General features: G+C 47.9%; 1 protein-coding gene across 1 annotated transcript; it reads right to left on the bottom strand.

The window, feature by feature from the left end:
- Nucleotides 1-12,105: 12,105 nt before the first annotated feature.
- On the bottom strand, nucleotides 12,106-23,422 carry EDN2 (endothelin 2). Its single transcript, XM_075603849.1, has 5 exons — nucleotides 23,341-23,422; nucleotides 19,811-19,958; nucleotides 18,337-18,456; nucleotides 15,855-15,959; nucleotides 12,106-13,641 (listed from the first exon to the last, which is right to left on the bottom strand). The coding sequence occupies exons 1-5, from the start codon at nucleotides 23,390-23,392 to the stop codon at nucleotides 13,548-13,550; spliced, it is 519 nt and encodes a 172-aa protein (XP_075459964.1). The 5' UTR covers nucleotides 23,393-23,422; the 3' UTR covers nucleotides 12,106-13,547.
- Between the last annotated feature and the right edge of the window lie 3,754 nt (nucleotides 23,423-27,176).

Raw genomic sequence — 27,176 nt, 5'->3', positions numbered from 1 at the left:
ATAAAATATTTTGGCCTAATACAGGGTTTTTTTTTTCCGTTTTTGTTGGTGTTCGTCGGGGGAAAAAAGTTTCAACGTTCCCCTGACCCTCCGGGGTCTGCAGGGGCAGCGTGAGTGTAGAAACAGAAAAGGGAGAAGAAGGGGTAGAGGGGAGGGAGGTGGAGGGGCGGCCCATTGCCTCCTTTCTTCTCTGCCTCTATTAATAGGGTCTCTGTTCTATCTTGGCTCCTTTTCTATTCCTATGAGGTGGTTTAGCGTTGGAGTGCCATTTGGGTCAACCATGAGTCCCATGTCTTATAGAAAGAGACAGTGGACCCTTTCAAGAAGGCTGACAGTCTCTCCATTTCCATCACCTCTTGTACCCTTTTTTTTACTGCTTGTTTAGAGGGGGGGGACACCTTCTTCCAGGCGGCCGCCACCGCACATCTAGCAGCTGTGAGAATGAAGGAGACTAATTTGCCTGTTGGTCGGTCCAATGTTTCTAAGGGCTTGGCCAGCAGGTAGGTCAGCAGGTCAATGGGTATTGTGAGGTCTGTGACCTCTTCTATTAATTTTTGTATGGTTTCCCAGTATTTCTGAATTTCCGGACATGTCCACCAAATGTGGGCCATGTCCCCCTTTTGACCGCAGCCTCTCCAACATAGATCGGAAGCCAAGGGGTAGATTTGATTTAATCTAACTGGGGTAAGAAACCAGCGAAACAATATTTTGTATATATTTTCTTTGATTGTGGTACATATGGAAGTTCCTGAGGCTGTTTCCCAAATACTTTCCCAATCCTCTCGGTCTATAACTATATTCAATTCTGCTGCCCAATGCAGCATATAGTCGTGGGTGGGGGCTTCTACTGCCCTCTCCAGTTCTGCACAAATTTGCGTTATGAGACCTTTCTGATGGCCTGTTTCTCTACAGAGCCGCTCGAAACCAGTGAGAGGGGGAAATTCCAACGTTGGGGATAATGTTTGAATAAAGTGTCGAATTTGTAGGTACTTGAAGACGTTCAGCCCTACTATTTCGTATTTGGTTTGTATGCTTTGGAAACTCAGGAACTGTCCAAAGCTCAGGAGGTTGGCAACCGCTCTTATGTTTTTTGTTTTAAATTGATCGAATTGTCTGGGCTCACAACCAGGTGGGAATTTTGGATTTTTATGAATTGGTGTAAGTTGAGAATGAGGTACTGTGAGTTTGAATTTGAATTTGCATTTCGTCCAGGTCTCCCATGTGTGTCTCATCGGACCTAACTTGAATTTACTATTCTGCATGTCTTCCCTGCTCAGGGACCAAAGGCAAGCCGGCAGTGAGGGCGTCCCGGCATAATACGTTTCTATATCTAGCCAGCAGTATTGGTTTGGGTTAGCGTTCCAGACTACTACCTGTCGCAATTGGGCGGCATGGTAGTATCTTGTGATGTCTGGGACTCCAAGTCCTCCTCTCCCCCTTGAAGCCAAAAGAACTGTTCTGGTGACTCTGGGTTTTTTACCCTGCCATATAAAATGGAAAATTAGTTTTTGAATGTTCTTTAATTCTGAGCCAGGGATGTGGACCGGGAGAGTCTGGAAGTAGTATAGTAATCTAGGGAGCATATTCATTTTAACCGAAATCATTCTCCCGATCCATGATATCTGATATCCTCCCCATTGATCTAGGTCTTGTTTGATTTTTCGAAACAGGGCCGGGTAATTATGTTGATATGGGGATTAGTAGGTCCTTGATATCTTGACTCCCAGATATTTGATACATGAGGAGCTCCAATGGTAGTTAAAGTTTAGTTTGAGGAGTTTCACCTCTGGCTCTGGCAGGCTTAGATTCAGGGCTTCCGATTTGTCATTATTAATTTTGGACCCTGAGATTCTTCCAAAATCCTGGAGTTCTTTTTGAAGGTTGGGTAGGGAGGTTTGGGGTTTGGAGAGAGTTAAGATGACATCATCTGCGAATAGGGATATTTTATGCTGCCTGTGTCCAATTTCTATTCCTTGGATGTCTATATTGGTTCGTATTGCCGATGCCAGGGGTTCTATGGTTAGTGCAAAGAGGAGAGGGGATAGGGGGCATCCCTGTCGAGTTCCATTCGTTATCTCGAATCTCTGGTTACTGCCTCCTGGTAATTTTACTGTTGCTGACGGGTTTTGGTATAGTCTACGGACCCCTTCTAGATATGCGTCTTTGAAGCCAAATTTGCACATAGTGTGGTCCAGGAATAGCCAATCTATTCTATCGAACGCCTTCTCTGCATCAAGGCTTAAAAGTAATGCTTTGGTTCCTGCGAGGTGGACATGATCAATAATGTTGATTATCTTCCGAGTGTTGTCGGAGGCTTGCCTGCCCGCGACAAATCCTACTTGGTCACTATTTATTAATCTCGGCAAGATGGGGTTTAATCTGTTTGCAAGTATTTTACTATATAATTTGAGGTCGCTATTGAGAAGGGAGATTGGACGGTAGCTTCCACATTGCATCGGGTTTCTGCCTTCCTTGTGTATAATAGCCAGGTTGGCCAGGGACATTGATGGGGGGATTTGGTTCCCTTCCATAAAGTGATTGAATGTTTTTAAGAGATGCGTGGATAGTGTGGGCAAGAATCTCTTGTAATAGACATTGGTAAAACCGTCAGGGCCAGGAGACTTAGTGATTTTTATTGATTTGACCGCCTCTTCCAGTTCCTCTTTTGAAATCTCAGCATTGAGGACTGTGTTTTCCTCCTCCGTTAATGTGGGGAGTTGACATTTGTCTAAGTATTGCGTTATTAATTCAGTTGCTATCGGTTCAGGTCGGCCGTTTTTAGATCTTAGGTTATAGAGTTCAGTATAGTATTTTGTAAATTCTGCTGCGATTTTGCTATCACTATATTGTATTTCACCTGACCTACTCTTGATCGCCGTTATTTGGGATCTTTTTTGTACCCCTCTTAATTTACTGGCCAAGAGTCTGTCAGCCTTGTTACCCTTGTCATAGTATTGTTGATTGGTTCATTTGAGGGCCTTCTCAACATCCTCCAGCTGGATTTGTCTAAGTTTTGTTCTGGCTGTTAGCAATGTTTTATATTTTTTTTTGAGGGGTTAGCTTTATGGGTTTGTTCTATTGTTTTGATGTTATCTGTGAGTTCCTTGATTAGCTTTTGGCGGACTTTTTTCCTGTGGGACGCAATGGAAATAAATTTCCCTCTAATGGCTGCTTTATGGGCTTCCCATAGGATTGCTGGGGAGGAAACGGATCCTGTGTTAAAAAAGAAGTAGTCCTTAAGTGAGGATCTAATCTCCCTTTCTATCTCAGGATGGTTTAGTAATGAGTCATTTAGTCTCCAAGAGTAATTTGTTGTTTTTTCGAAGGGGACTGATAGGGTCAGGATGATCGGGGCATGATCAGACCAAGTGATTGGGCCAATGTCTGATCCAATGGTTGCCGCCAACACATTTTTGGTGGCCAAGAAGTAGTCTATTCGAGAGTAAGTCTGGTGAGGTGCTGAGTAAAAGGTGTAGTCTCTCTGGCCCTGATGCTGGGATCTCCATACGTCTACCAGTGAGAACTCGCTCAGGATTCCTCTAAACCTTTTCCCTATGATTTGGAAGTGGGTTGTGCGAGGAGGGCCCATTGTGGTCGATCTGTCCTCGGTGGGGTTTAAGACCATGTTTAAGTCTCCTCCCACTATCATCGATGACAGATATCCCGGGTCCACGCCCTCGAGGACAGTTTGTAACAATTCCGTTTGATTCTCGTTAGGGGCGTACACGTTGATCAGAGCGATTGCCGAGCCCGCTAGGGAGCCATATACCACTAGAAATCTACCCTCTGGGTCCATTGTTGTTTTGACATGATTGAATGGGGTGCCTTGTCTGATTAGGATAGCCACACCCCTTTTTTTACTACTAAATGATGCGAAAAAGCACGTTGGGAACACTTTTGTGAATAAATTTGGGGCCTCTTGGGATGTGAAGTGGGTCTCCTGCAAGAATATGATGTCCCCCCCTGATTTTTTCATGTCTTGAAGGGCTAACCTTCTCTTCCTATTATTTTGTAGGCCTTTGACATTAAGCGAGGTGATCTTGATCGGGGCCACTTTAGCCATTGGGTCTTTTTGTTGTATTTGACCCCATGGCCCTACCTTTCCCACTAGGGAGGGTCTGGATTTTATATCTTGCTTGCTCTTTGTACCCCTGCAAGCCACTAGGGCAGGTATGTGTTTCGGTCAAGGTGAGCCTACTGGGCCAGGGAGATATGGGGTGGGGGGGGCGGGAAGTTTTGGGTGAAGATCTGCTGGGACAGGGCCAGCAGATAGAGAAGAGAGATGAATAGGTCCAGGTTTGGGCCTAATAGAGTGTTGCCAGGTCTCCGGGCGACCGGCATGCGGGCTGGGGAGCCCTTCGGGGGTGGTTCCAGCGTCGGTGGACGATGGCCATCAGAGGGGCCAAACCCTCTTGTGCATTTTTTTAGAACCAATGGCACCTTTGCCCCCCACCTCCCCTTGGAGTTATACGTTTTCTGTTGTTAGCTCTCCAGTGGGTGAGGAGGGGGGATGGGGAGGGAGGGGGAGGAGTAAGGGGAGGGGGAGGGAGGGAGGGGGGAGGGGACTTGGGAAGGTGAAGGGAAGGGAGGGTGAGTGGGAAGGAGAGGGTGGGGTGGGCTGGGGACGGGGGGAGTAGGTGGGGGGGAGGGTGGGTAGGGGAAGGGTGGTTCGGGGGGGGGACTTGGGAAGGTGAAGGGGAGGGAGGGTGAGTGGGAAGGGGAGGGTGGGTTGGGGTGGGGAGGGGAGGGAGGGGGGGGAGTAGGTGGGGGGAGGGTGGGTGTGGGGGAGAGGGTGGGGGGAGGGTGGTTGGGGGTGGTTCGGGGGGGGGGGACTTGGGAAGGTGAAGGGGAGGGAGGGTGAGTGGGAAGGGGAGGGTGGGTTGGGGTGGGGAGGGGAGGGAGGTGGGGGGAGGGTGGGTGGGTGTGGGGGGAGGGTGGGGGGAGGGTGGGTGGGGGTGGGAGGGGGGGGAGAGTGGGTGGGGGGGGGAGGGGGGGGAGAGGGTGGGTGTGGGGGGGGAGAGTGGGGGGGGTAGGGGGGGAGAGGGTGGGGGGGGGGGAGAGGGTGGGTGTGGGGGGTTCTAGTTTAGCAATCTCTTTGACATTCTAAGTGGTGACTATCACCTTCTTTGAACAGTTCAACACATTTAACAACAGTTCTGGCAACATCCTTATCAGGCAATATCTTTATCCGGCATACTTGGCTAGACAGTTATTTATGAGGGTGAGAGACTCTACTCTTATATGATCTTTTCTTCTGCACCTTGGTGTGGTTGCTGCTTTTCTGAGATCTGTGTATGTATGTGATCCCAATATACATTTATCTCGCGTGCTGTTCTTTGCAGTGTAAGGGGAAGGGGATTAAGGGGGGTGGGAGGGGGGGGAGGGAGGAGAGGGGGGCGGGCGGAGGGAAGAGGGGGTGACGGAAGGGGGGGGGAGGAAAGGATAGGGGGAGGGGTTTGCTTGGGTTGTGATGGTATCCCTTTCAGATTAACATATTTTTTTAGCGAAACTGTGTGTCTTGCTACTGCGGGGGGCGTGTATTTATGTCTGTGCTGACCGTGGATCGAGCATGCGAATGGGAGTGCCAATTCAGTGAGGCTCATTGTAGCCGCTTGCCCAGCCTTCTCATTTACCACTTTTTCCCCAGGTCCAGCACATTAGCTTAGTCCTGACAATTTGGGCCGCCCAGGGGGGGGCTAGGTTCTGGGACCTATCAATAGCGCCAAGTGTCCGCTCCGGATGAGTGTTTCCATTTGTTAGGTAGTTGGTGGAGCGTCTCCTAAGCTGTGGGTCAGATCTGGGGTTCCTGTTATACCGACAGGGCAGGACGGCCGTTATGGGTCAGTGATCTAACATCCCCTGGCTCGGAACCCCAGACTAACCCACCGAGTGCCCTCCTCCCCCCTATTTGGATCTGCAGCCGCAGTCATGCTTTGGCCCGATAAACTAGGCTGGGGGGGGAGGTTGGGTTACTCACGCTTGTTGGGGCTTCCTGCCCATCACCCGGAGGTCCCGGTTCTCATGGGATTCCAAATAGACTCGAGCCCTTTAAGAAATCTTTTAGGGCCTTCTCCGTCCCGGAGGATCGGGTTACTTTTCCCCCATCGTACAGTTTTTCATAAAAGTTCTTAAACTCCCCTACAATATTTTTAGGGTTGGCCGAGATCACACCCGATTCAAGACGCAAGGCCTGGATGTTGCAATTATTTGTTTTGGAATTGATCAAGTTGGCCAGCAAGGTATCTGGCTTGTTTGCTTTTTCAAAGAATCTTCTCTTTGACTAACTTAACGATTTCTCAGCATGGGAGGTAAGCTATACTGTAGATTCAATTTAATCTTGGTGTCTCTGATTTGTTGGAGAGTGGCCGAATTTGGGGAACTCTTGTGTTGATCCCATAAGTTCCTTTTGCTCTTTTATAATTTTTGCGTTTCTCTCTCTTTTTCTCTTGGCCGCTAAACTGATCAATACCCCTCTTAATGTTGCTTTATGCGCCTCCCAGAGGGTTATATGGGAGCGAACGCTTCCTTCATTTTCTCTAAAGAAGTGTTTGATTTCCTCTCCAACCTTCTCCATCAGTTCGGGGATTTTTAATAGAGATTCATTTAGTTTCCAATTTGCTCCCGGTCTGTCCAACCCTATCTGTGTGCACCGTAGCTCTATGGGTGCATGATCCGACCACGAAATATCGTGGATCCCAGAGTGGGCAATCTTTGGGACCAGTCTACTAGAGACAAAGAAGTAATCGATTCTGCTATAAATGAGTCATGTGGGTGCGAATAAAAGGTGTAATTTTTGTCTAACGGGTGTGACTCCCTCCAGACATCGACCAACTGCAAGTCCCTTAGCCCTTGTTCCAGAGCCGTAGGTCTAGACGTTGTTGTAGGCCTGGGGGGGTCCTGATCTGTCTAGGGCTGCGTTCAGCACTGTGTTGAAGTCACCTCCTACTATCAGGACCCCTTTACTGTGTTTTTGAATGGTTGTGAATATTGTCGTGAAAAAGGCCGAGTCATGTCCATTTGGAGCATATATTGCGGCAATCGCTATTGGTTGCTGATTTATAGACCCCGTGAGCATAAGAAACCTGCCCTCTTTGTCTTTTTTCACAGCATCCACCACCAGCCCCACTCTGTTGTGTATCAATATTGCTACTTCACGTTTCTTCTCTTTTGCAGAGGATAGAAACACTTGTTTAAATTGTTTATCGAAGTATTTTGGGAAGCTGGTGGTGCTAAAATGTGTTTCCTGAATTAAAACAATATCGGCCTCCTTTCTCTTATAGTCAGTGAGTGCTACCTTCCTCTTACGGGAACAGTTCAGCCCTTTGGCATTATGTGAGATAAAGGATAGAGTCATGGTATAAGTGTAGTCTCACCTCTCTTCCGTTGTGTCTCGACCTTGGGTGTCCTACCTTCGCCGGAGAGCTTCTGTTCCTCTGCAGTGCACAGCAGTTTGCCCAGCTTCAGCGTTGCACCACCTAGGCAGGAGGAGGGGAGGGATGGGGAGGATACACAGGGAACATGGGACACATAGGGAAGACAAAACAGAGTGGGAGAGGCGGGAGAACCCCTCCCTTGCCTTTGGGTTGTGGGAATCAAGCGGGGCCCCCTCTGAAACTCCTCCCTCCTTCTGGGCTGCTCCGCTCCTCCCTCTCCCAAGGACTTTCTTGAGATCCTGGAAATCTGTCCCGATCTGAGTCCAAAGACACATGACAACAGCCAGACCGCAGTCCCGGCCGGCATCTGTTTATTATTGTTTTAGTTCTTAAAGCACTAACTCTTTCTTAAATCTTGAAACACCAAAAAAAAGAAAAACCCTCTATTAACCTGAGCCTAAGGAATAACTGCAGGAAGAAAATAAAATAAATAAATCTCCCCTCTCCTTGTAATCTTGTGTATTGTTTGTCTCCGTTCTTCTCCCTGCCTCACCCTAAGCCTCTAACTTCAATACCCGTAGAGACCCTCTCTCTGCAACTATGTATATTATTGCCACATTACTATGCACCCCCCTTCCTTCTGTTCCCCCTTTTTACCTGTGCGCATGAAACCCTCTACTCTATATGTTAACCCTACTCCCCTACTTCCTATCCTGCGTATCCAGTGGATCCTACATCCTGCCACTGCCCTCCCTGACTAAGACCTACCTCCCTATCACCCTCCATTCCTGGGTATGTCCATAAGTGCCCTCACCCCCCCCCTGCCAAGTAAGTAGACCACCGCTATGATTCCCTATTTTTCCTCTCATATTCCCCCCCTCTCCTCTTTACTTCTTCTGCCCCTCCCCTTTTTATTTTTTGGCTCCCCCTTTTTCTTAACATTATCTATTTCGTGCGGTGACTTTATTGTTTAGTGGGCTCCTCTTCCGTATAGTACCTACAAAAATAGTCCTTGCGCAGGAAGTGCTCCCCTTCCCTCCCCCTTCTTCTTTATGCCGCTGGAAATCCGGCTCCTCTTGACTCTTCCCGCGGGCTCCTGTATTGTGCCTCCCCTTCCGGCCGTTTTCAGCCGCCATCTTGGAGGTGTCCGATCTCCCTCTTCCGGGTCCTCTCGCGAGATCTGCCGTCTCCTCCTCCTCTACGTCATCCGGCTCCTCCTTGATCTCATTGTGCAGCAGGAGCCGATCCAAGATGGCCACCATTCACGGAGGAGCGCTGTTGGGATCCAGAGGTAGCGTGTGGCAGCATTTCAAGAGGGCACAACGAGTCACGAACCAGGCTCAAAACTTTAGAGCTCCAACAACTTGAACAGAAACAGGTAGGATGAACATTGTTCTGTAAATCTCGGCCCCTCTTCACTTTGGGGTACAACGGCTGTTTGTTCTTGTCAGCTTTCCTGGCCTCCCTCCAGGCTGGGTCAGGGGCCGGTCTCCCACCAGTTGCTTCCTCGGGGATCTTATCCTGGAGCCCAAGTTTGGCCAGGAAACTCTCGCCCTCTTCCAATCTCCGCAATGTGTTAGAGGCTCCATTTCGGGTTACTAATAGTCCAAACGGATACAGCCACCTATATCTGATCCCCTCATCTCGGAGCACTTTAGTGATGGGGGTCAGTTGTCTCCTTTTGAGCAGGGTGGTGGGCGAGATATCCTTGAAGACTTGTAGTTTGTGACCCTCAAATTCTGCATAATTTAGGGTCATTTGGCAGAAGGACTCTTTCACCTTAAAAAAAATGGAATCGCGCTATGATGTCACGAGGCGGGTCTCCTTGTTGCGGACGCAACCGCAGGGCCCTATGGCACTGGTCCAGATGGATGTCCTCCTCAGATCTGTCTGGCATCAGTTTCTGCAGCCATCTTCCCATGAAGTCTTCCGGATCAGTCTCCTCTTCTGGCACCCCCCCTGACCCTCACATTATTTCTGCGATCGCGGTTATCAGAATCCTCCTGCCTGTCTGTGAGGTCCCTCACAGTATCTTTCACCTGGACCAACTGTTTGTCTGTTCTGAGTAGGGCTTTAATGGTGGAATCTAGCTTCTTTTCTAGGGAGTCTGTTCTCACCCCTATGCCGCTAATATCCGCCCTGAGCACAGCCAATTCAGATTGGAAGCATCTTTTTATGTCGAGGCAAAATTCCCTCATGTCTCTCCGTCTCATCACCTGGTTTTCCCTGCCGCTGTCTTCTCCCTCCTCCGACTCGGTGCCGCTTCTTGTAGGACCCACATGGCTTTTGGCGCGTGCCGAGTCTCCCTTTGCGAAGTAATCCGTTAGAACCGTGGAGGTTCGTTTAGAACGCGTTGCCCTTGACATCCCTGTACTATTGGGGCTGCTTGTGTGTATTTTTGGTGCTCGTCGTTGGGTTTTTAGCTCTTTATTTATTAATTTATTCGCCGGCTGTGAACGGAGCTAATGGCTCACACGTCCATGCAGTTCAGCCGTCACGCATGCGCCTCCCATGTTCTAGTTTTAATGCACAGGCTCCTTTGAATCTGCAGCTTTCCTGAATCCACCCGGGATAATATGTTTTTGGAATTTAACACGTCACCTTGTAATACAGTTTCCAGGACATGTTATTATTTATTATTTATTTTATTTATAAAATATTTTACCAGGAAGTAATACATTGAGAGTTACCTCTTGTTTTCAAGTATGTCCTGGGCACAGAGTTAAGACAAATAATACATGGTTACAAATACAGTTACATAAATGAACAGGGTATACATTATATACAAGACATTGCACGCACAGTTAAAGAAAATATATATTATGAGCGTATGAAACAGTTACAGACCAGATTAAAGTGTGAGACAGCCTTAGATTTGAAAGAACTTAAGCTGGTGGTGGATGTGAGAGTCTCTGGTATGTTGTTCCAGTTTTGGGGTGCACGGTAAGAGAAAGAGGAACGGCTGGATACTTTGTTGAGCCTTGGGACCATGAACAGTCTTTTGGAGTCTGATCTCAGGTGATAAGTGCTGCATGTGGTAGGGGTGAGGAGCTTGTTCAGGTAGCTGGGTAGCTTGCCCAGAAAGTATTTGAGGGTGAGACAGGAAAGGTGAACTTTGCGCCTAGACTCTAGTGATTACCAATCTAGTTCTTTGAGCATATCACAGTGATGTGTGTTGTAGATGCATTGGAGAACAAAACGACAAATTAAATTGTAGAGGGTGTCAAGTTTGCTAAGGTGGGTTGAGGTGCCAAGCCATATACTATGTCTCCATAGTCAATAATTGGCATTAGCATCTGCTGGGTGATACACTTTCTGACCAGGAGACTTAGGGAGTATTTGTTCCTGTAAAGTACCCCTAGTTTGGCATAGGTCTTGGTTGTTAGGGTATCAATGTGCATTCCGAATGTATGTTCTGCATAAAACATATGGCCTTTTCATGGCTTCAATCCTAAACCGGCCAGACACAGTGTTGTTCTTCAAGGGTTATTATAGATTGTAAGCTCTTATGGACATGGACAACACTGTATTCAGCATCTTCCCTGGCTTAAGATCGCCAGAGGTGTCTGCTGTATTTATAGCAGTTTTCAGACAGGGTTTGCACACCATGGCGGTGCAGTCTGTCCCAACTTCAGAGATTAAAGCAGCAATCAACCCCAAAATGATTGTTTGTTTCTTGGTCCCATCAGAGCTGTTCCTTGTCTTCCCCCAAACGACCACCACCCTCGCCCTACTTCCTGAGATGTTTATAGATTTTTATGTGTGCCGGTTTTCACATCAAAAAAACCCCACATATGGTCGCAGGGCCACAAAAAGAAAGTCACAGTCACCTCCCGCTGTCATCGCCACACCTCCCGCTGTCAATGTGACACCACCCGATGTCGATGTCACACCTCCCGCTGTCAACATCATCAACTTACTGTAAGCCACCGGAGTGATTTGTCGCATGGGAACCAGGGGGGCACAGAGGTTGAGGGCCACAGAACAGCTGTACAGACCCTCAGGTTCAAGTAATTAAAATAAATGAGGTTATAAATGTGTGCTGTGGCTTCCTACTGCGGCGGGTTCTCTGCAGTGCATCGTTATGTAGATAGCATGAAGCCTGCATCCTTTTTCCAGCAAGGATGTGGTGGGATCAGTTAGAGCCTCTGATAAGGCACAAACCGCGCTGCATAATTATGCCGAGTATCTATTAATTGATCATGAAAACGCTGCGCTGTATGATGGTGCCGAGTTATCTACACACTGATAATGAACACGCTGGGCTGTACAATGACCATGAGTATCTCTACAGTAATAATGAACACTCTGCGCTGTATAATGGTGCTGAGTAAGCAATACACTAATAATAAATATGCTGCGCTGTATCTCTATACACTGATAATGAAATTGCTGCAGTGCATAATGATGTTGAGTATCTCCATACACTTGCACACGGGATAATGCATGTGAGGTTTAGCCCCCCCCCCGCAAGTAGGCGGTAATAATACTAGTGTTCCAAATTCATAAATACTACAGAAAGTATTGCTTCTACCCCCTCATGCTCTCCAGTTACGACTTATACTCAAGGGAGGTAAAAATGACAGAAATACTCTGGTCTTTGTAATTTTATTACAATGAATAATTACCCCCTTCAGCACTGAAAGAGTTTACAATGCATCCGTTTGACATGGTTCACCATTATAGAATAATATGCACAAATAATTTATAAACACTTCCACAGCCCATAGTCTGAATTGAAATAACCTAACATATTTATTTGCATCAGTAATAGTTACTCATTGATAAATTGGTACACCTCTTCAATAAATACAAAATCTTTACAGAAACAGAACGGCCATGAGTTACAATTCAATGTGTGTATTTGGCAGTGATTCTCTGCACTATTTTATAATGCAGCCTGGTTGGTTTTAGGGCAATTCAGAGGTGAGTTGGGGATGCTCATACTATCTCCCCTGAATCCCTGTATGTTTTCTACACCCGTCCCCCTGAATGTCTGCATAACCGCAGATGAAATTCCTGGGTACTCTCTGGTGATCTGTCTTATAAAAGCCTGACGCTGCAGTAACCTCCTCGCTTGTAAAGATCCTTCAGCCTTGATACCTGACCATGCTTTGGTTGCATGTGTATTGAACGGGCTGTATGGGCGCGTTATCACGGCAGCAGCAACCAATGATTCATAATAACAGCATGTTGGGACTGTTTCGGAGGGCCTTATTATATGCGCAGTGAAGCAACTTCCCCGTGCTGGGGAACATCTCTTCTCTAGCACAGGGAAGTGTTTACAATTCATAATAATAAATCATTGCCTCGGAGAATCATTGAGTGAAGAGCAGGTATGCCTAACAGACTGGACCACATCTACTACTCCATAAGACACCTTCGCTTAATGGAGCGTAAGGTGTCTCATGGAGAAGCACCGATTAGTAAACATAGCCAATTGTATAGGTGAAGGGGCTTGTTTAGACTGTAAGCTCAATGGTAATGTGGTCTCCTCACGTGCCTGGAGAAGCCACCGTTGCATTTGCTGAGACCAGAGAGACTTGGTTACACTGGACCAGTTCCTCCACCTTCTCTCACCCCCAACAAAATAATCTATTCCAACATGGCGGGATAGTATAAAGTGTAGTATCTCACCATGGCAGTGGACAGGAAGGGGTGGGAGGCAGGTCTCGCTCAACCTGTGAAGACCTCACGCAAGAAGAGGGAAGCAAAAAGGAAGTCAAACCCCCTCCCACGATTTTAGCTTAGCATGCATTAACAAATCAAAATGTCGTTCAAAGTCATCGGTGTCACCTTCTTCTGGTCCCAAAAGGAGACTGCCCCTTCACCCTTTTTTCTTTGCAATGTGTTGTTGATCCAAATGGAGTCAAGTCTACTTTTCTTTTACCGTGTCCTTGAAGTCACCTCCTCAAACCGAGAAGCTGCGCAGTCTTATCAAGTCCATCACTTTTCTCCATTCCCAGCTCTTCTTTTGACATTTAAGGTCAAGGCGAGGGTTGCTTAACTCTTCTCTCTCCCCCCCCTCCGCTCCCTCCCTCGAAAACGGCTGAACAGCCTTCGCTGGCCTCCTGCGCTGAGACCTCCGGCCTTCTCCCGAGTCTCTGGAGCTTTGAAAGCCCACACGTGGCCCCACCTCAAGGCTCTTCTCCCTCTCCATCTGTCTCACCCCCTTTATCTCCTCTTCTTCCAGGTCACGGAGTCCCAGAGCAGGGAGGCAGCGGTGGAGCGGCGGCGGGAGCGTGCTGCGTTGCGGACCGCGACATCTCTGGAGAAAGAGAGAGAATTGAAGTGTGTGTTGGGGGGGGGGGGGTGGGGGGGAGAATTTGTAGCTGCATTTCCACATGAACATAGACTGAGAGGTGAGTGTCACTTGAGGTGACTAATGTAATAGGACCGCTTAGTAAATATGGCCTAAATGGTTAGTCACACAGAGGTTCCTCGCATGGAACGTGTCCCTGCTACAGGAGTAGTAGGGATGATGCATGCACACTGTAAGAGGTGAGGTACTTAGCTGCCGGTGTGTGACATTCAGGGTGCTCCTAAGGTCCCAGTAGTAGTCAGCGTTGGAAGAAGAAGACGACCCGACGCTTTGGCTGTGCAGTACAGCCTTTTACAAGGTACTGCACAGCCGAAACGTCGGATCACTTGGGACAATAAAGCATTTTGCTTAAGTCCGTGTGCTCGCTTCTTCTTCCAACCCTGTTACATGAGAACTTGTTGACTTTTTTTTTGAGGGAGGGGGGGGGGGGTGTAAGAGGGGGAAAAAAAATAACCCAGTCAGACTTAGGGGTACGATGCATTAATATTGTGATAATCAATAAGGACTATGCGCCCTCCACCCCTCCACCCACTCATACGTGGATTCTACACTCCGATTGGCTCAAGTCCTGCCCCTCCGCACCTTCCATTCAAACACAACGCAGAGGGGAACTTCACACAACATGAGTATCGAGCGCACACCTCAGTCTGCAAGCGCTGGGATTCAAAGCGGATTCGTTTCATTCAAATGCAGTTTCCACGGAACCGTTTGTGAAACTAGTCCTTACAAGTAACAGGAAACGACTAGGGGCAAAGAGGTCGGTGCATGTGAAAAACGTTGGCGATATAATCGTGAATATGCAACCGTGTCCCACGCAGAAGGGGAGCACTCCGAGTGTTAGTCACTTTACAATCATTTAAGAAGAGTAATTAGAATCATTTATTTCTTAAGGCACCAACATATTCTATAGTGCAACACTGTACAGTAGTTTATTGTTTATTGCACTGTTTATTACACTTAACTGAAGTATTCACATTCTTATAACACTATTTAACTAGCGCTTTTTACACACAAAATTTTCACTTCACATTCTGTAGTGTGACGGGCAAGGCAATCAAACGCAACATTAACACACCCATGTACAGGAGAGCAGGCGTGGGCAACTCCGCTCCTCAAGTCCTCCCATCAGGTCAGATTGTCAGGATATCCCTGCTTCAGCACAGGTGGCTCAGTCGAAGACCTGTGCTGAAGCTGGGATATCCTGAAACCGTGACCTGTTGAGCACCGCTGCAATAGAGCTTACAATTTAATAAGAGGATGTGTGCAGAGAGACACGCGGGGAGAAGTCGCTGCAGAGAGACACGCGGGGAGAAGTCGCTGCAGAGAGACACGCGGGGAGAAGTCGCTGCAGAGAGACACGCGGGGAGAAGTCGCTGCAGAGAGACACGCGGGGAGAAGTCGCTGCAGAGAGACACGCGGGGAGAAGTCGCTGCAGAGAGACGCGGGGAGAAGTCGCTGCAGAGAGACACGCGGGGAGAAGTCGCTGCAGAGAGACACGCGGGGAGAAGTCGCTGCAGAGAGACGCGGGGAGAAGTCGCGGGGAGAAGACACCGCAGAGAGACGCGGGGAGAAGTCGCGGGGAGAAGACACCGCAGAGAGACGCGGGGAGAAGTCACTGCAGAGACACGCGGGGAGAAGTCACTGCAGAGAGACGCGGGGAGAAGTCACTGCAGAGAACGTCTTCTCTGTGACCCTGAACCTGTGGGAATAAAGCTGCTCCTGTGTGTTTATGTCCCTTATCTCTTGCCATGTTTATAGCGCAATTTCTCTCTGCCCTCCAAGCGCCTGTAAACGAGGGAGGTAAGGCGAGGTCTCACAAAGTTAAAAGCACTCAGCCATTTAACGGCACATGGAACTCTTTTAGCAGCGGTTTACATGCTCGTTTTAACACCTTCGCTGCTGCTTTGAGTGTGAGGGGAGAGATGTGAGGGAGACCCTCACTGAAAGGGTAGTGACTCCACGGAACAGCCTCCTACAGAGGTGGTGGGGGCAAATACAGTAAGGCAATTCAAGTATACTTATTTAAATGTACTTGCCCTCTGCCGCCTCCTCCACAAGGAGGCCGAGCCCTGCCCCTACACCTCTTTTACGGTCTACTCCCCTCCAGCTTGTAGCGCCACACGGAGGACTCTTGTTGATGAAATACACCTGTTCCTTACCTTAGGACCTGCAAGAGATGTCCCTGGGGCTTCTGCGCTCCTCGGAAGTGTTTGGCCCACGGTGCCTCCTCCCCCTCCGCCTCGGGTTTATGGCCAGCAATATATCTAAAAGACACAAGCAATCTAAATGACACCTCTTCCATGTGCCAGATAAGGAGGGAAGAGCAGAGCGGGGAGCAAAGCAAAGGTCTACAGCTGTGACGTCAATGGATTGGACAGAGTGACAGCTCCCTTCTGCTGTGTCACCCTGCAGAGGGGGGGGGGGGGGGGAGAGAGAGACAGGCTCTGAGTCCCCTAGCTCCCTTCTGTGTCACCCTGCAGTGGGAGGAACAGGCTCGGTGTCCCATAGCTCCCTTCTGTCTGTGGTGGGGGGGAGGGGGAAGACAGTGACTTCATGAGTCCCACACATCCTGCTTATTGCCTTACTAGCGCTCCACAAATACAGCGCTCGCAAGAGGTGAAGGAGTTAAACACGTGGAATTTGTTATGGTTTTTTTCCCCATTTAATTGCTTTATTGCTGCCGTTTACGGGAGCAATGTAAGACAGCAGGCATTTTCTGGGCCTCAGTTCTGACACTGCCTCAGGTAGGTAAAAAAAAAAAAAAATATATAAATATAAATATATATATATATATATATATATATATATATATATATATATATATATATATATATATATATATATATATATATATATATATATATATATATATATATATATATATATATATATATATATATATATATATAATCCAATGCACAGCCGGCACACCATATGCAAGTAAATAAGTTTTGGTGCTTATCCCATAAAGCAATAACAGACCATACGATACCGGTTGCAACACGACATCAAGGGACAGCACGCAGGTAAGTAAATCAAAAATGTTCTATATTTGATAGAAGACACAAAAACCGACGTTTCGGTCCCCCAGTGGGACCTTTCTCAAGGTGGTGCACCACCTTGAGAAAGGTCCCACTGGGGGACCGAAACGTCGGTTTTTGTGTCTTCTATCAAATATAGAACATTTTTGATTTACTTACCTGCGTGCTGTCCCTTGATGTCGTGTTGCAACCGGTATCGTATGGTCTATATATATATATATATATATATATATATATATATTCAGAAATCGCCGTGTTAGTCCAGTTGCGATAGTGCAGAATAAATTAGTTTTTCAGTATTAGGTGATACCTTTTTTATTTGGACTAACAATTTATATCATAGGACAAGCTTTCGAAAGTTTTCCTCTCTTCAGGTCAGCAATACTGATAGAAACATTTGTATAAGACTAAGGGGCCAATGCAGAGAGCAGCGAGAACGGAAATATCGTCATTTTTTAGCGAGATATGGCAATAGCAAGTTAAGAAATTGCGAGTTGAGAAAAAAGCGCCAGTTTTTTTTTTTGTTTGTAGAACTCGCCGCGCGGCTGGCGAGAAGCAATATCTCGCCAGTTTTGAAAAGGTCCGTATGCAGGAAGGCACGATCACCATCTAGCGGCTGATCGCGCCATTAAAATGGCGAGATATTCTACAAATAGCTCCGCCAAAAAAAGTTGGCACAAAGCTGGAGCTCAATGGCGAGTGAGCAGAAGAAAAAAAACCGCGGTTTTTTTCTAACCCGTTTCAACAGCGCGCATCTTGCCGTTTGAAACTCGCCATAATCATGCATGATAATAATTGCAGTTTTCAGACCTTTCTGCATATGGAGAGAAAATCACGCCATTACATGTACAATTTATTACCATCTCCAATTATTTTCAGCGCTGCTCTCTGCATAGGCCCCTTAGACAGGGATTGGAAGAAAAAAAAAGGAATAAAGAACAGACAGGCACTGGAAGGGTGTTAAAACTGAGATAAGGATGGGGGGGCTGTACATCCACAGCAGCACAGAGGGGGAAGAGGATGCTGGGGGGGGGGGGGGGGGGGAGTTTAGGATGGCACAATATATAAAATTTTATTTATTTTTTTGCATGGGGAATGGAGACAGATGAGCGATACGTGGGTGTTACAGGGAGTAACATACACCCCGATAGTTTGGCAACGGGCACTGACCGATATCTCCAGGGAAAAATCCAGCGAGTCTTACATTGGTGTGTCACATACACATGGAGTGTGTCCCTCCCACCGCAGGGTGACACAGACAGAAGGGCGCTATGTGACACGGAGTGTGTCCCTCCCCCCGCAGGGTGACAGTGACACAAACAGAAGGATATATGGGACATGGAGTGTGTCCCTCCCCCCGCAGGGTGACAGTGACACAAACAGAAGGATATATGGGACATGGAGTGTGTCCCTCCCCCCGCAGGGTGACAGTGACACAGACAGGAGGAATATATGGGACACGGAGTCTGTCCCTTCAACCACAGGATGGCACAGAAAGGACCTACAGCCAATGGAGAGTCTGTCCGTGCCCCTGCTGGGTGACGCAGAGAAGGGACAGCCCCCGCAGATGCCATGGACGTATATCAGGCGCTGCTCTCACCTTGTCTTGCGGTGACACATGGTAGCACAGCTCCTGTCACTGAAATCCGCACACTCGCAGCGGGACAGGGATCTCTTCCGACGCTTCGGGGGACTCCCCAGTCCGTACGGCAGTGTTTGTCTACAGACGGATACATCACAGAGAGCGTTAGGAGCTGGTCATGAAGCAGCAGGGCTATGACATGCGTTTAGGACGGCCCTGCACATTGCACTGACAGCTTATACCGCAGCAGCGTCTCCCTCCGACACAGCGGCGCGGGCGGGCGCTGTGACTAGCGACTTTCCAAACCTTCTATTTTCCCACCAGTGGCTTTGGCAAAAGGAAAAAAACCGTCTAAATTGTGAAATCCATCTAGTGAAAGTAGTAGGCGTTGGGGGCAATTTTAAAGTAATTGTCAGCTCTATGGGAAATGTTACAATGGGTGAGTAACACCGCTGCTCAGGGAAGAAGTTCTTACACCTTCCCCAAATGGCAGACACAATGTGTTGCAATGCGAGTCTGCACTTTTAAGAAGGAGGGAGGGTGGAAGCTGCCCCCTCCATCTCTCCCACGCACAGGTGCCCCCAGCTCCACTTAATAAGGGTTTTAACTTAGACAAAAGAGAGGTGTTCAGACGTATGAATTAACCAATTCAGTGCCAGAGTGAGGGCCTTCAACCCATTGCAGAGGCAGCAGGGTAATTTAATCCCAGCTGTCAGATCCCTTTTTATGTAAACGTCAGGGGGAATTAAAGCATCTCTAACGAGTCACACTACTAAACTCATTTTTTGGCTAGCTAACTGCGGCTAAATATTTGCTTAGATGCCACTATGAAGACAAACAGGAAAATACTGCAGGACAGGTATTCATGCAGAAATCTATTGCAACACTGTCTCACGCGGGTTTCTACGGGTTAGGAAGAATAAAACAGAGAAAAGGAGTCGGTGTATAAGAGAAAGATTGATCCTGTCCCTATAATCTGCAGTCAGGATGTCACCCTGTATAACCCAGGACTGTCTGAGCCTGTCCCTATGATATGCAATCAGGTTGTTTTGTTGTTGTTGCTGTAATGCAGTGGTACGGTTTGTTGCTCACATGTTTGTACGTGTGCACCTTTCCATAGAAATTATCTCCAGGACTGTGTAGTAAAGATGGGACTTTGCACACACCACGCTGTCTCTTCCTAGCTGCTGATCCCTATAGTATGCGATACTATACACATGAAGAAGAGATCTGTGAGGTTTGAAAAGGTCCACATTACGCAGACCTCTCTTGCTGGTTCATTCAACGGCAAAGCTACTTTGTAACTTGAACACAATCGGTTCAAGTCGGTCACTTCTCCGGTTTCCTCTCCTTATTGTCTATCCCAAGCTCTCCAATATTTGCCCCTCGTTCCCTCCACTAGGAGGCGTTTTCCATGTAGACTAGTAAGAGACTCTCGCGTTACCCCACAGCACCCTGTTGTTGCATAAGCCCAGTCTGCAGCAGAACTCACCCCGCCGTGTTCACCCAGATAATATCCAGGTGACAAAAGTAGATGCATTCCTTATCCAGCCAGTTGTTGCAGGAACATCTCTTCGTCCGTGCGTGCAGATTTAGTGATGGGGTAGGGGGGCTCTCCAGCGGGACTGATGCCCCCGTAACTGGGGGGGGGGGGGGGGGAAAGAAGCAATGTTAAATCTGACTGTCCCACAGAGATACTGTGCATCATTACATAGCGCAGTCCGAAGTGTGTACAAATACTCAACGTCATTATACAGCACAACATGTTTTTATTATCAGTGTATAGATACTCTGCATCGTTATACAGCGCACTGTTCATTATCAGTGTATAAAAATACAATGCAACACACACACATACATATCAGTGTGTATACACACCCCCTCATACATACTGTAGAATAATACATGCCCACACACCCATTATTCTATACCCGTAGGCCCAGAGCCCGAGCACCCTGTATTCCCCTCGCCCCCAGGCTGCGTCCCTGCATGGAGATGCTTTGCATTCCTGCAGGAACAAACTCTGCCTGCGATTACACAGCGATCCCCAGCTCCTGGCTGCGAACTTTACAAGGCACAATTAACCTGTCTTATCCCCCAGCCCTCCCTCCCAAGGAGTTAAAGAACAGCCAGCCCAGCCGTAAAAACCCGCAGCAAAACAGTGTTACAGTATGTCAGACACGCAGGGAAATAAAAGGGATGTATACTGGGTTAATGTGCAGACCATTAACTCCATGGCTGCCAGAGAGTTCTGCAATGCTTTGCAGAGCCTATTTCTGGCAGCTAAGGGGTTACACCAGGAGTGCTCACCTCCAATCCTCAAGCCCTGCGCCCCCCCCCCCCCAACCAACAGGTTAGGTTTTCAGGCTATTCCTGCTTCAGCACAGTTGGCTCAATCAGAGGCTCAGTCACTTCAGCAGGGATTGATTGTGCCAAAGTAGGGACTGATTGAGCCACCTGTGCTGAAGCAGGGACTGATTGAGCCACCTGTGCTGAAGCAGGGATATCCTGAAAATCCGACCGGCTGGTGGCCCTTGAGGACTGGAGTTGGCCACCGCTGGCTTGGGATAATATCAAGATGTCTCAGACTTTGCTGAAGATATCCCCCCATGCTGGGAAAGTATCAATGGACATTTTTGAATTCGGTTTACAATACCGTCATTAAAAGAAATAGGAATGACCTTTTACATTGAGAAACCCTGCCATTGTTATAATGGCGCCCTATGCATGCGCAGCACTAAGTACCCCACATTATACAGTCACATTACTGCGGGAGTTGGGTTACCGTCAAAAGAGAGCCATCTCTGAAAGAGTTAAGCGTGTAGGTTATGATTCACAAGGGAGCATACAACGAGATGGGCGTCGCATCCACAGGTATGTCTGAGGTTAACATTCCAGGGACGCTACAGGTACACTGCAGCCTTCAGGGAACCCAACTCCTGCAGTGCCTTATTGCAATTGCAGCCATAGGTTCAACATTTAAAAAAAAAAAAAAAAAAAAAAAATATATATATATATATATATATATATATATATATATATATTGTCAGTGATTGTGTAAGATGGGGTTAATAGTGTGGAACGCAGACGTGTAAATAGATATTACTGCAGCTCAGAACAATGGTGCTAACGGCTTAGACAGTATAATGATGTATCCAAAAAGGTATTGGTGTTTAAGTGTCATATTTTAACAATGCCTGTACACTCTCCTCTCACTGCTTCATGTACACCCAGGATCTCCAGTGATGTGACAGGCGTGTCGCAAAGGAGACCACCTACCTCTAAGTATATTCCTTAACCCCATCAGTGCTCAAGAGGCCAACAAAGCACTGCTCTAAAATGCATTGCAAGCCTTATTTGGGAAATCCTGCCTGTTTAGATTGTAAGCTCTACAGGGCAGGGCGGTCCCAGATTGCAGGTAAACTGTCCTCACAGGCGCTGCATGTGTATTCACTGTATACCTGTACAGCACAGTGATACTCTGTGTAACTATGCCTCATCAACTGTGTAAGAGCCCTACAGTTTAACACGTTACAGGGTTAAGCATGCCCACAGGAGTAATATGGTACAGTTACCCAAACCTGCTGCTACACCTTATACTACTGCCAAGTGTGCAGCCCGGAGCAGCCATGCGAGAAATATTCTATCCCACAGGTTGCAAAGAAGGGAAATTCCAAACACACTGTCCACTGCCCATCACACACAGATATACCACGCTGTGTGTCTATACATCCTATCACACACAGATATACCCCGCTGTGTGTCTATACATCCCATCACACACAGATATACCCCGCTGTGTGTCTATACATCCTATCACACACAGATATACCCCGCTGTGTGTCTATACATCCCATCACACACACACACAGATATACCCCGCTGTGTGTCTATACATCCCATCACACACAGATACAGATATACCCCGCTGTGTGTCTATACATCCCATCACACACACACACACAGATATACCCCGCTGTGTGTCTATACATCCCATCACACACACACACACACACACACAGATATACCCCGCTGTGTGTCTATACATCCTATCACACACAGATATACCACGCTGTGTGTCTATACATCCTATCACACACAGATATACCACGCTGTGTGTCTATACATCCTATCACACACAGATATACCCCGCTGTGTGTCTATACATCCCATCACACACAGATATACCACGCTGTGTGTCTATACATCCCATCACACACACAGATATACCCCGCTGTGCGTCTATACGTCCCATCCCACACACAGATATACCCCTCTGTGTGTCTATACATCCCATCACACACACCACGTTTTGTGTCTGTATCTGTCCTATTACATACAGATACATCCCACTTTGTGTCTATATGTCCCATCCCACACATACACCCCACTTTGTCTATACGTCCCATCCCACACACCACGTTTTGTGTCTGTATCTATGTCCCATTACATACAGATACATCGCACTTTGTGTCTATATGTCCCATCCCACACATACACCCCGCTGTGTATCTATACATCCCATCCCACACATACACCCCGCTGTGTATCTATACGTCCCATCCCACACAGATACAAACAAAAAACACAACTTTATTCTGCAGTAGCACTGAAGTAACCGTGCAGACATTGATTCATTTTGCACACATAACCCGAGCTACATTTGTAAAGGAAAAAACCTGTATAAATGGCTAGATACATAGAGATAGATAGACATTTTACCGTTATCCAGCATAACACCAAGTCTTAATTCCTGTATTTGTTATATTTTTCCCAGTAGTTTAAATACATGCAAATACACTAAATATCAGAATCACTGGAGTTAAAAACCACCTGAAGAGAGGACCTCGGCAGCCCTGAAAGCTGGTACTCTTTCTGCCCCCCCCCCCTAGTTGTGATACCCATTGAAGGCATCACTTGTACCCTTCCTTTATTCTGCTGAAGCTGCCCCAGGCTGGTTTGTTTGGCGGATTTGAGGTCTCTCTTAATGAGCTTATAAATAGGTATAACAGGCTGTCTTACCTGCAGCTGCCATAATGCACAGGAGGAGCAGGATAATGCCCGCGGACAGCATCCCGCCTGTGTGTAATTCCCCTGTGTGAGACAGGTGCTCAGTGCTGTAACCCACATGCCTCCTGTGCTTTAAATACCCGCCCCGGGACACGCCCCCCAGCATGGACCAGATCTCCAGCCATGCGGGCTGTGGAGCAGCCACTGTCCCCTCCTCCCAGCGATAGGATCAGCCTGCCCTCTTTCTGAGCACGCCGGCTCTATGGGTGCGCTGGGTTTCCTCCTAGGGCTGGGGCATGTGGGGGTGAGCTGTGACATTACTTACTGTACTTGCCATGCAGTGCGATCAACCCCCCATACCTAAAGCCTAAAGGGAGGGAGAGACAGGTGTGTGAGTGAAAGGAGGGGGGGGGGGGGGGGAGAGAGAGAGGGGGATGCGAAAAACAAAGGAGATAGGAGGAAGAGGGGGGATGCGAGAGAGAAAGAAGGGATTGGAGGGTGTGAGGGAGGGAGAGAGGAGTGAAAGGGGGGGGGGTGCAAACTCTCTCCTGGCTGCTGAACCTAAGTCTATCTATCTATATTGGACTCATTACCTTCCTCCGTTAGCACTATTAAGTTTGTTATCACTGTATATTTGTAATTAATGTCTTTATATTAGGTTAGTGTTGAGCGCTGCTTTTTTCCCTTTGAAATAAGAAAGGAGGAAGCTGGAGCGAAAGGAGGGAGGAGGGATGCAAGAGGGAAAGGGGGATTGAGAGAAACGAGGGAGAGGGGGATGCTGGAGGGAGAGGGGGATATGAGAGAAAGGAGTGAGAAAGGGAGGGGAGGGGGACGTGAGGGAGAGGGGCATGTGAGAAAGGGAGGATAGGGGCACTTGAGAAAAAGGAGGGATAGGCACATGAGGGGGGGGAGCGGGACGCAAGAGAGAAAGGAGGGAGAGTCATTATAATAGTGTAGTTATAATAAATATACTATTAAAAATTACAATACAGAATGAGCCATGTATGCGCTGCACATTAGGAGCAGGCAGAGAGGGTGTGCCATGGTTATCTGGTAAAACTACTAGTGTATATCACTAATGTAGTTACAAATACACACTACTCACACACTTTCATTTTAAAATCATAAATATAGTAAAGTCTGAGGTCAAAATATTTCTACCTCAGCCACAGAGACACAGCTTTTTAGACTTAACCGAGTCCTGGCAGGGTCTGAGAGCGTAACTCCTGAGTGCCACATTGCCTTATTAAACTTTTTGGTGGTATGGTAAGTACTGTAGCAGCATAGGACATAGTGACAAAATAACCAGTGAAGTCATTGAGCCCCAGCCCGCCTGTGAATGGGGAATGTATTTCCTGCTGTTAGTGCATATTTGGGGGCTTCTCTGACCGTGCATTATCGGCAGGGGGTTACACGGAGACCGTGCGTAATCGGCAGGGGTGACACGGAGACCGTGCGTTATCGGCAGGGGTTACACGGAGACCGTGCGTTATCGGCAGGGGGTTACACGGAGACCATGCGTTATCGGCAGGGGGTTACACGGAGACCATGCGTTATCGGCAGGGGGTTACACGGAGACCATGCGTTATCGGCAGGGGGTTACACGGAGACCGTGCGTTATCGGCAGGGGGTTACACGGAGACCGTGCGTTATCGGCAGGGGGTTACACGGAGACCGTGCGTTATCGGCAGGGGGTTACACGGAGACCGTGCGTTATCGGCAGGGGGTTACACGGAGACCGTGCGTTATCGGCAGGGGGTTACACGGAGACCGTGCATTATCGGCAGGGGGTTACACGGAGACCGTGCGTTATCGGCAGGGGGTTACACGGAGACCGTGCGTTATCGGCAGGGGGTTACACGGAGACCGTGCGTTATCGGCAGGGGGTTACACGGAGACCGTGCGTTATCGGCAAGGGGTTACACGGAGACCGTGCGTTATCGGCAGGGGGTTACACGGAGACCGTGCGTTATCGGCAGGGGGTTACACGGAGACCGTGCGTTATCGGCAGGAGGTTACACGGAGACCGTGCGTTATCGGCAGGGGGTTACACGGAGACCGTGCATTATCGGCAGGGGGTTACACGGAGACCGTGCGTTATCGGCAGGGGGTTACACGGAGACCGTGCGTTATCGGCAGGGGGTTACACGGAGACCGTGCGTTATCGGCAGGGGGTTACACGGAGACCGTGCGTTATCGGCAGGGGGTTACACGGAGACCGTGCGTTATCGGCAGGGGGTTACATGGAGACCGTGGCGCTTGCTAGCCCTGCGCCTCCTTTTAATCCGCAGGCCACCTAAAGAGGTCACTTCGCTATCTATAGCAAAGCGAGTTGTGTGCGGTAGGAAGCCCCTGAGGAGAGTGCAGGGAAACGAGATACCCCCGGCAATACATCAGTGCTGGGTGTGTAACAAGGTAATCTGGGGCTTAAAGCTGCAGTTCAGGCAATATCCTGCATGTGTGTTTTTTTTTAATAAATCAGTTCTGTAGTAAGAAAAAATACTTTTAGCATTTTCTGTTTTAAAAAAAACAACTTTTAAAGACCAATTTTCTTGTATTCTATTTTAACAGCCATTTGCTAAGGCACTGCCCTTCATGTCCTGTCACAAGCCCTGGCACACCCCTTTGTCAGCCCTGCCCTCCCTCTAGCACATGTCAGTGCAGGAGTGCTCATGAATATTCATGAGCTTCCATTGAGAGGCAGAAGCAGAAGAAAAACAGATCCCTTCACTAATGATGTCACCAAATTTCGCCGATCAATACATGGAGAACGAATTGACTGGCAGCTATACAGTTCTTTAGGTAATTAGAGATTGCACACATGAAACTATTGAAGTAAAAAAAAAAAAAAAAAGACTGAACTGCAGCTTTAATATCAACCAATCATTGCCAGAGGAGTGCTGGAGGAGGAGAAATATACTCGGCACCAATATACACTGATAATGAACACGCCACACTGTATAATGATGCAGAGTATCTCTATACACTAATAATGAACACTCCGCGTTGTATAATAATGCTGAGTATTGCTATACACTGATAATGTACATGCCGCATTGTATAATAATGCTGAGTATTGCTATACACTGATAATGTACATGCCGCGTTGTATAATAATGCTGAGTATTGCTATACACTGATAATGTACATGCCGCGTTGTATAATAATGCTGAGTATTGCTATACACTGATAATGTACATGCCGCGCTGCATAATAATGATGGGTATCTCTATACACTGATAATGAACACGCTGCATTGTATAATAATGCTGAGTATTTAGACACAGATATTGAACACATGCTGTGTAATGAGTATCTCTAAACTCGTAGCATTAGTATGCAGCATTATATAAGAATGATGTGGAGTATCCTCACACTTTTTCGGCATGCAGGATGCAGCAGTATATATTGATACTCCGCCAGTGCTGTAGAAATGGTTTGCTATAGTGGTGCTGTGTATATTCCTAGCCTTCCAGCACCCCCTCTGGCAGTGACTGGGTTAGATACCCTCCTCCCTCCTTCGGGTAGTTTCCATACACCGCTCCCTGTCGTCACTGTGTGCCCTGCACATCACACAGCGTGCGGTACACTGAGTGCTTCCTATTGTGCCTTATTGCCTCAGAGCCAGACAAACAGGAAGGAGGTTTCCTTACAGTCAGTGGGAAAAAATGCCAGCATGCGGCAGAGAAACCCGGGGGCTGTATAACAGGCCCCCTCCCCCGGGCAGTATAACAGGCCCCCTCCCCCGGGCCGTATAACAGGCCCCCTCCCCCGGGCAGGAATATCTGCTGCCCAGAGCTGCATGAAGTCAGCGGTGTGCTGGAAACCTTTGCAAATGCACTTACTCG

Source organism: Ascaphus truei, chromosome 6 (assembly GCF_040206685.1).
Source record: "Ascaphus truei isolate aAscTru1 chromosome 6, aAscTru1.hap1, whole genome shotgun sequence".
Lineage (NCBI taxonomy): Eukaryota > Metazoa > Chordata > Amphibia > Anura > Ascaphidae > Ascaphus > Ascaphus truei.
Note: the sequence above shows the minus strand (reverse complement) of the source record. Positions and strands in the feature narration are given on the sequence as shown.

Excerpts from the sequence above, each read along its gene's own strand:
- EDN2 (XM_075603849.1), bottom strand. The coding sequence starts at position 23,392 with ATGCTGTCCGCGGGCATTATCCTGCTCCTCCTGTGCATTATGGCAGCT. Across the intron at positions 19,959-23,340 it reads GTGCATTATGGCAGCTGCAG|TTACGGGGGCATCAGTCCCG; the intron begins GTAAGACAGCCT and ends CCCCCCCCCCAG. Across the intron at positions 15,960-18,336 it reads ATGTGTCACCGCAAGACAAG|ATATATTGCTGGCCATAAAC; the intron begins GTGAGAGCAGCG and ends TGTGTCTTTTAG.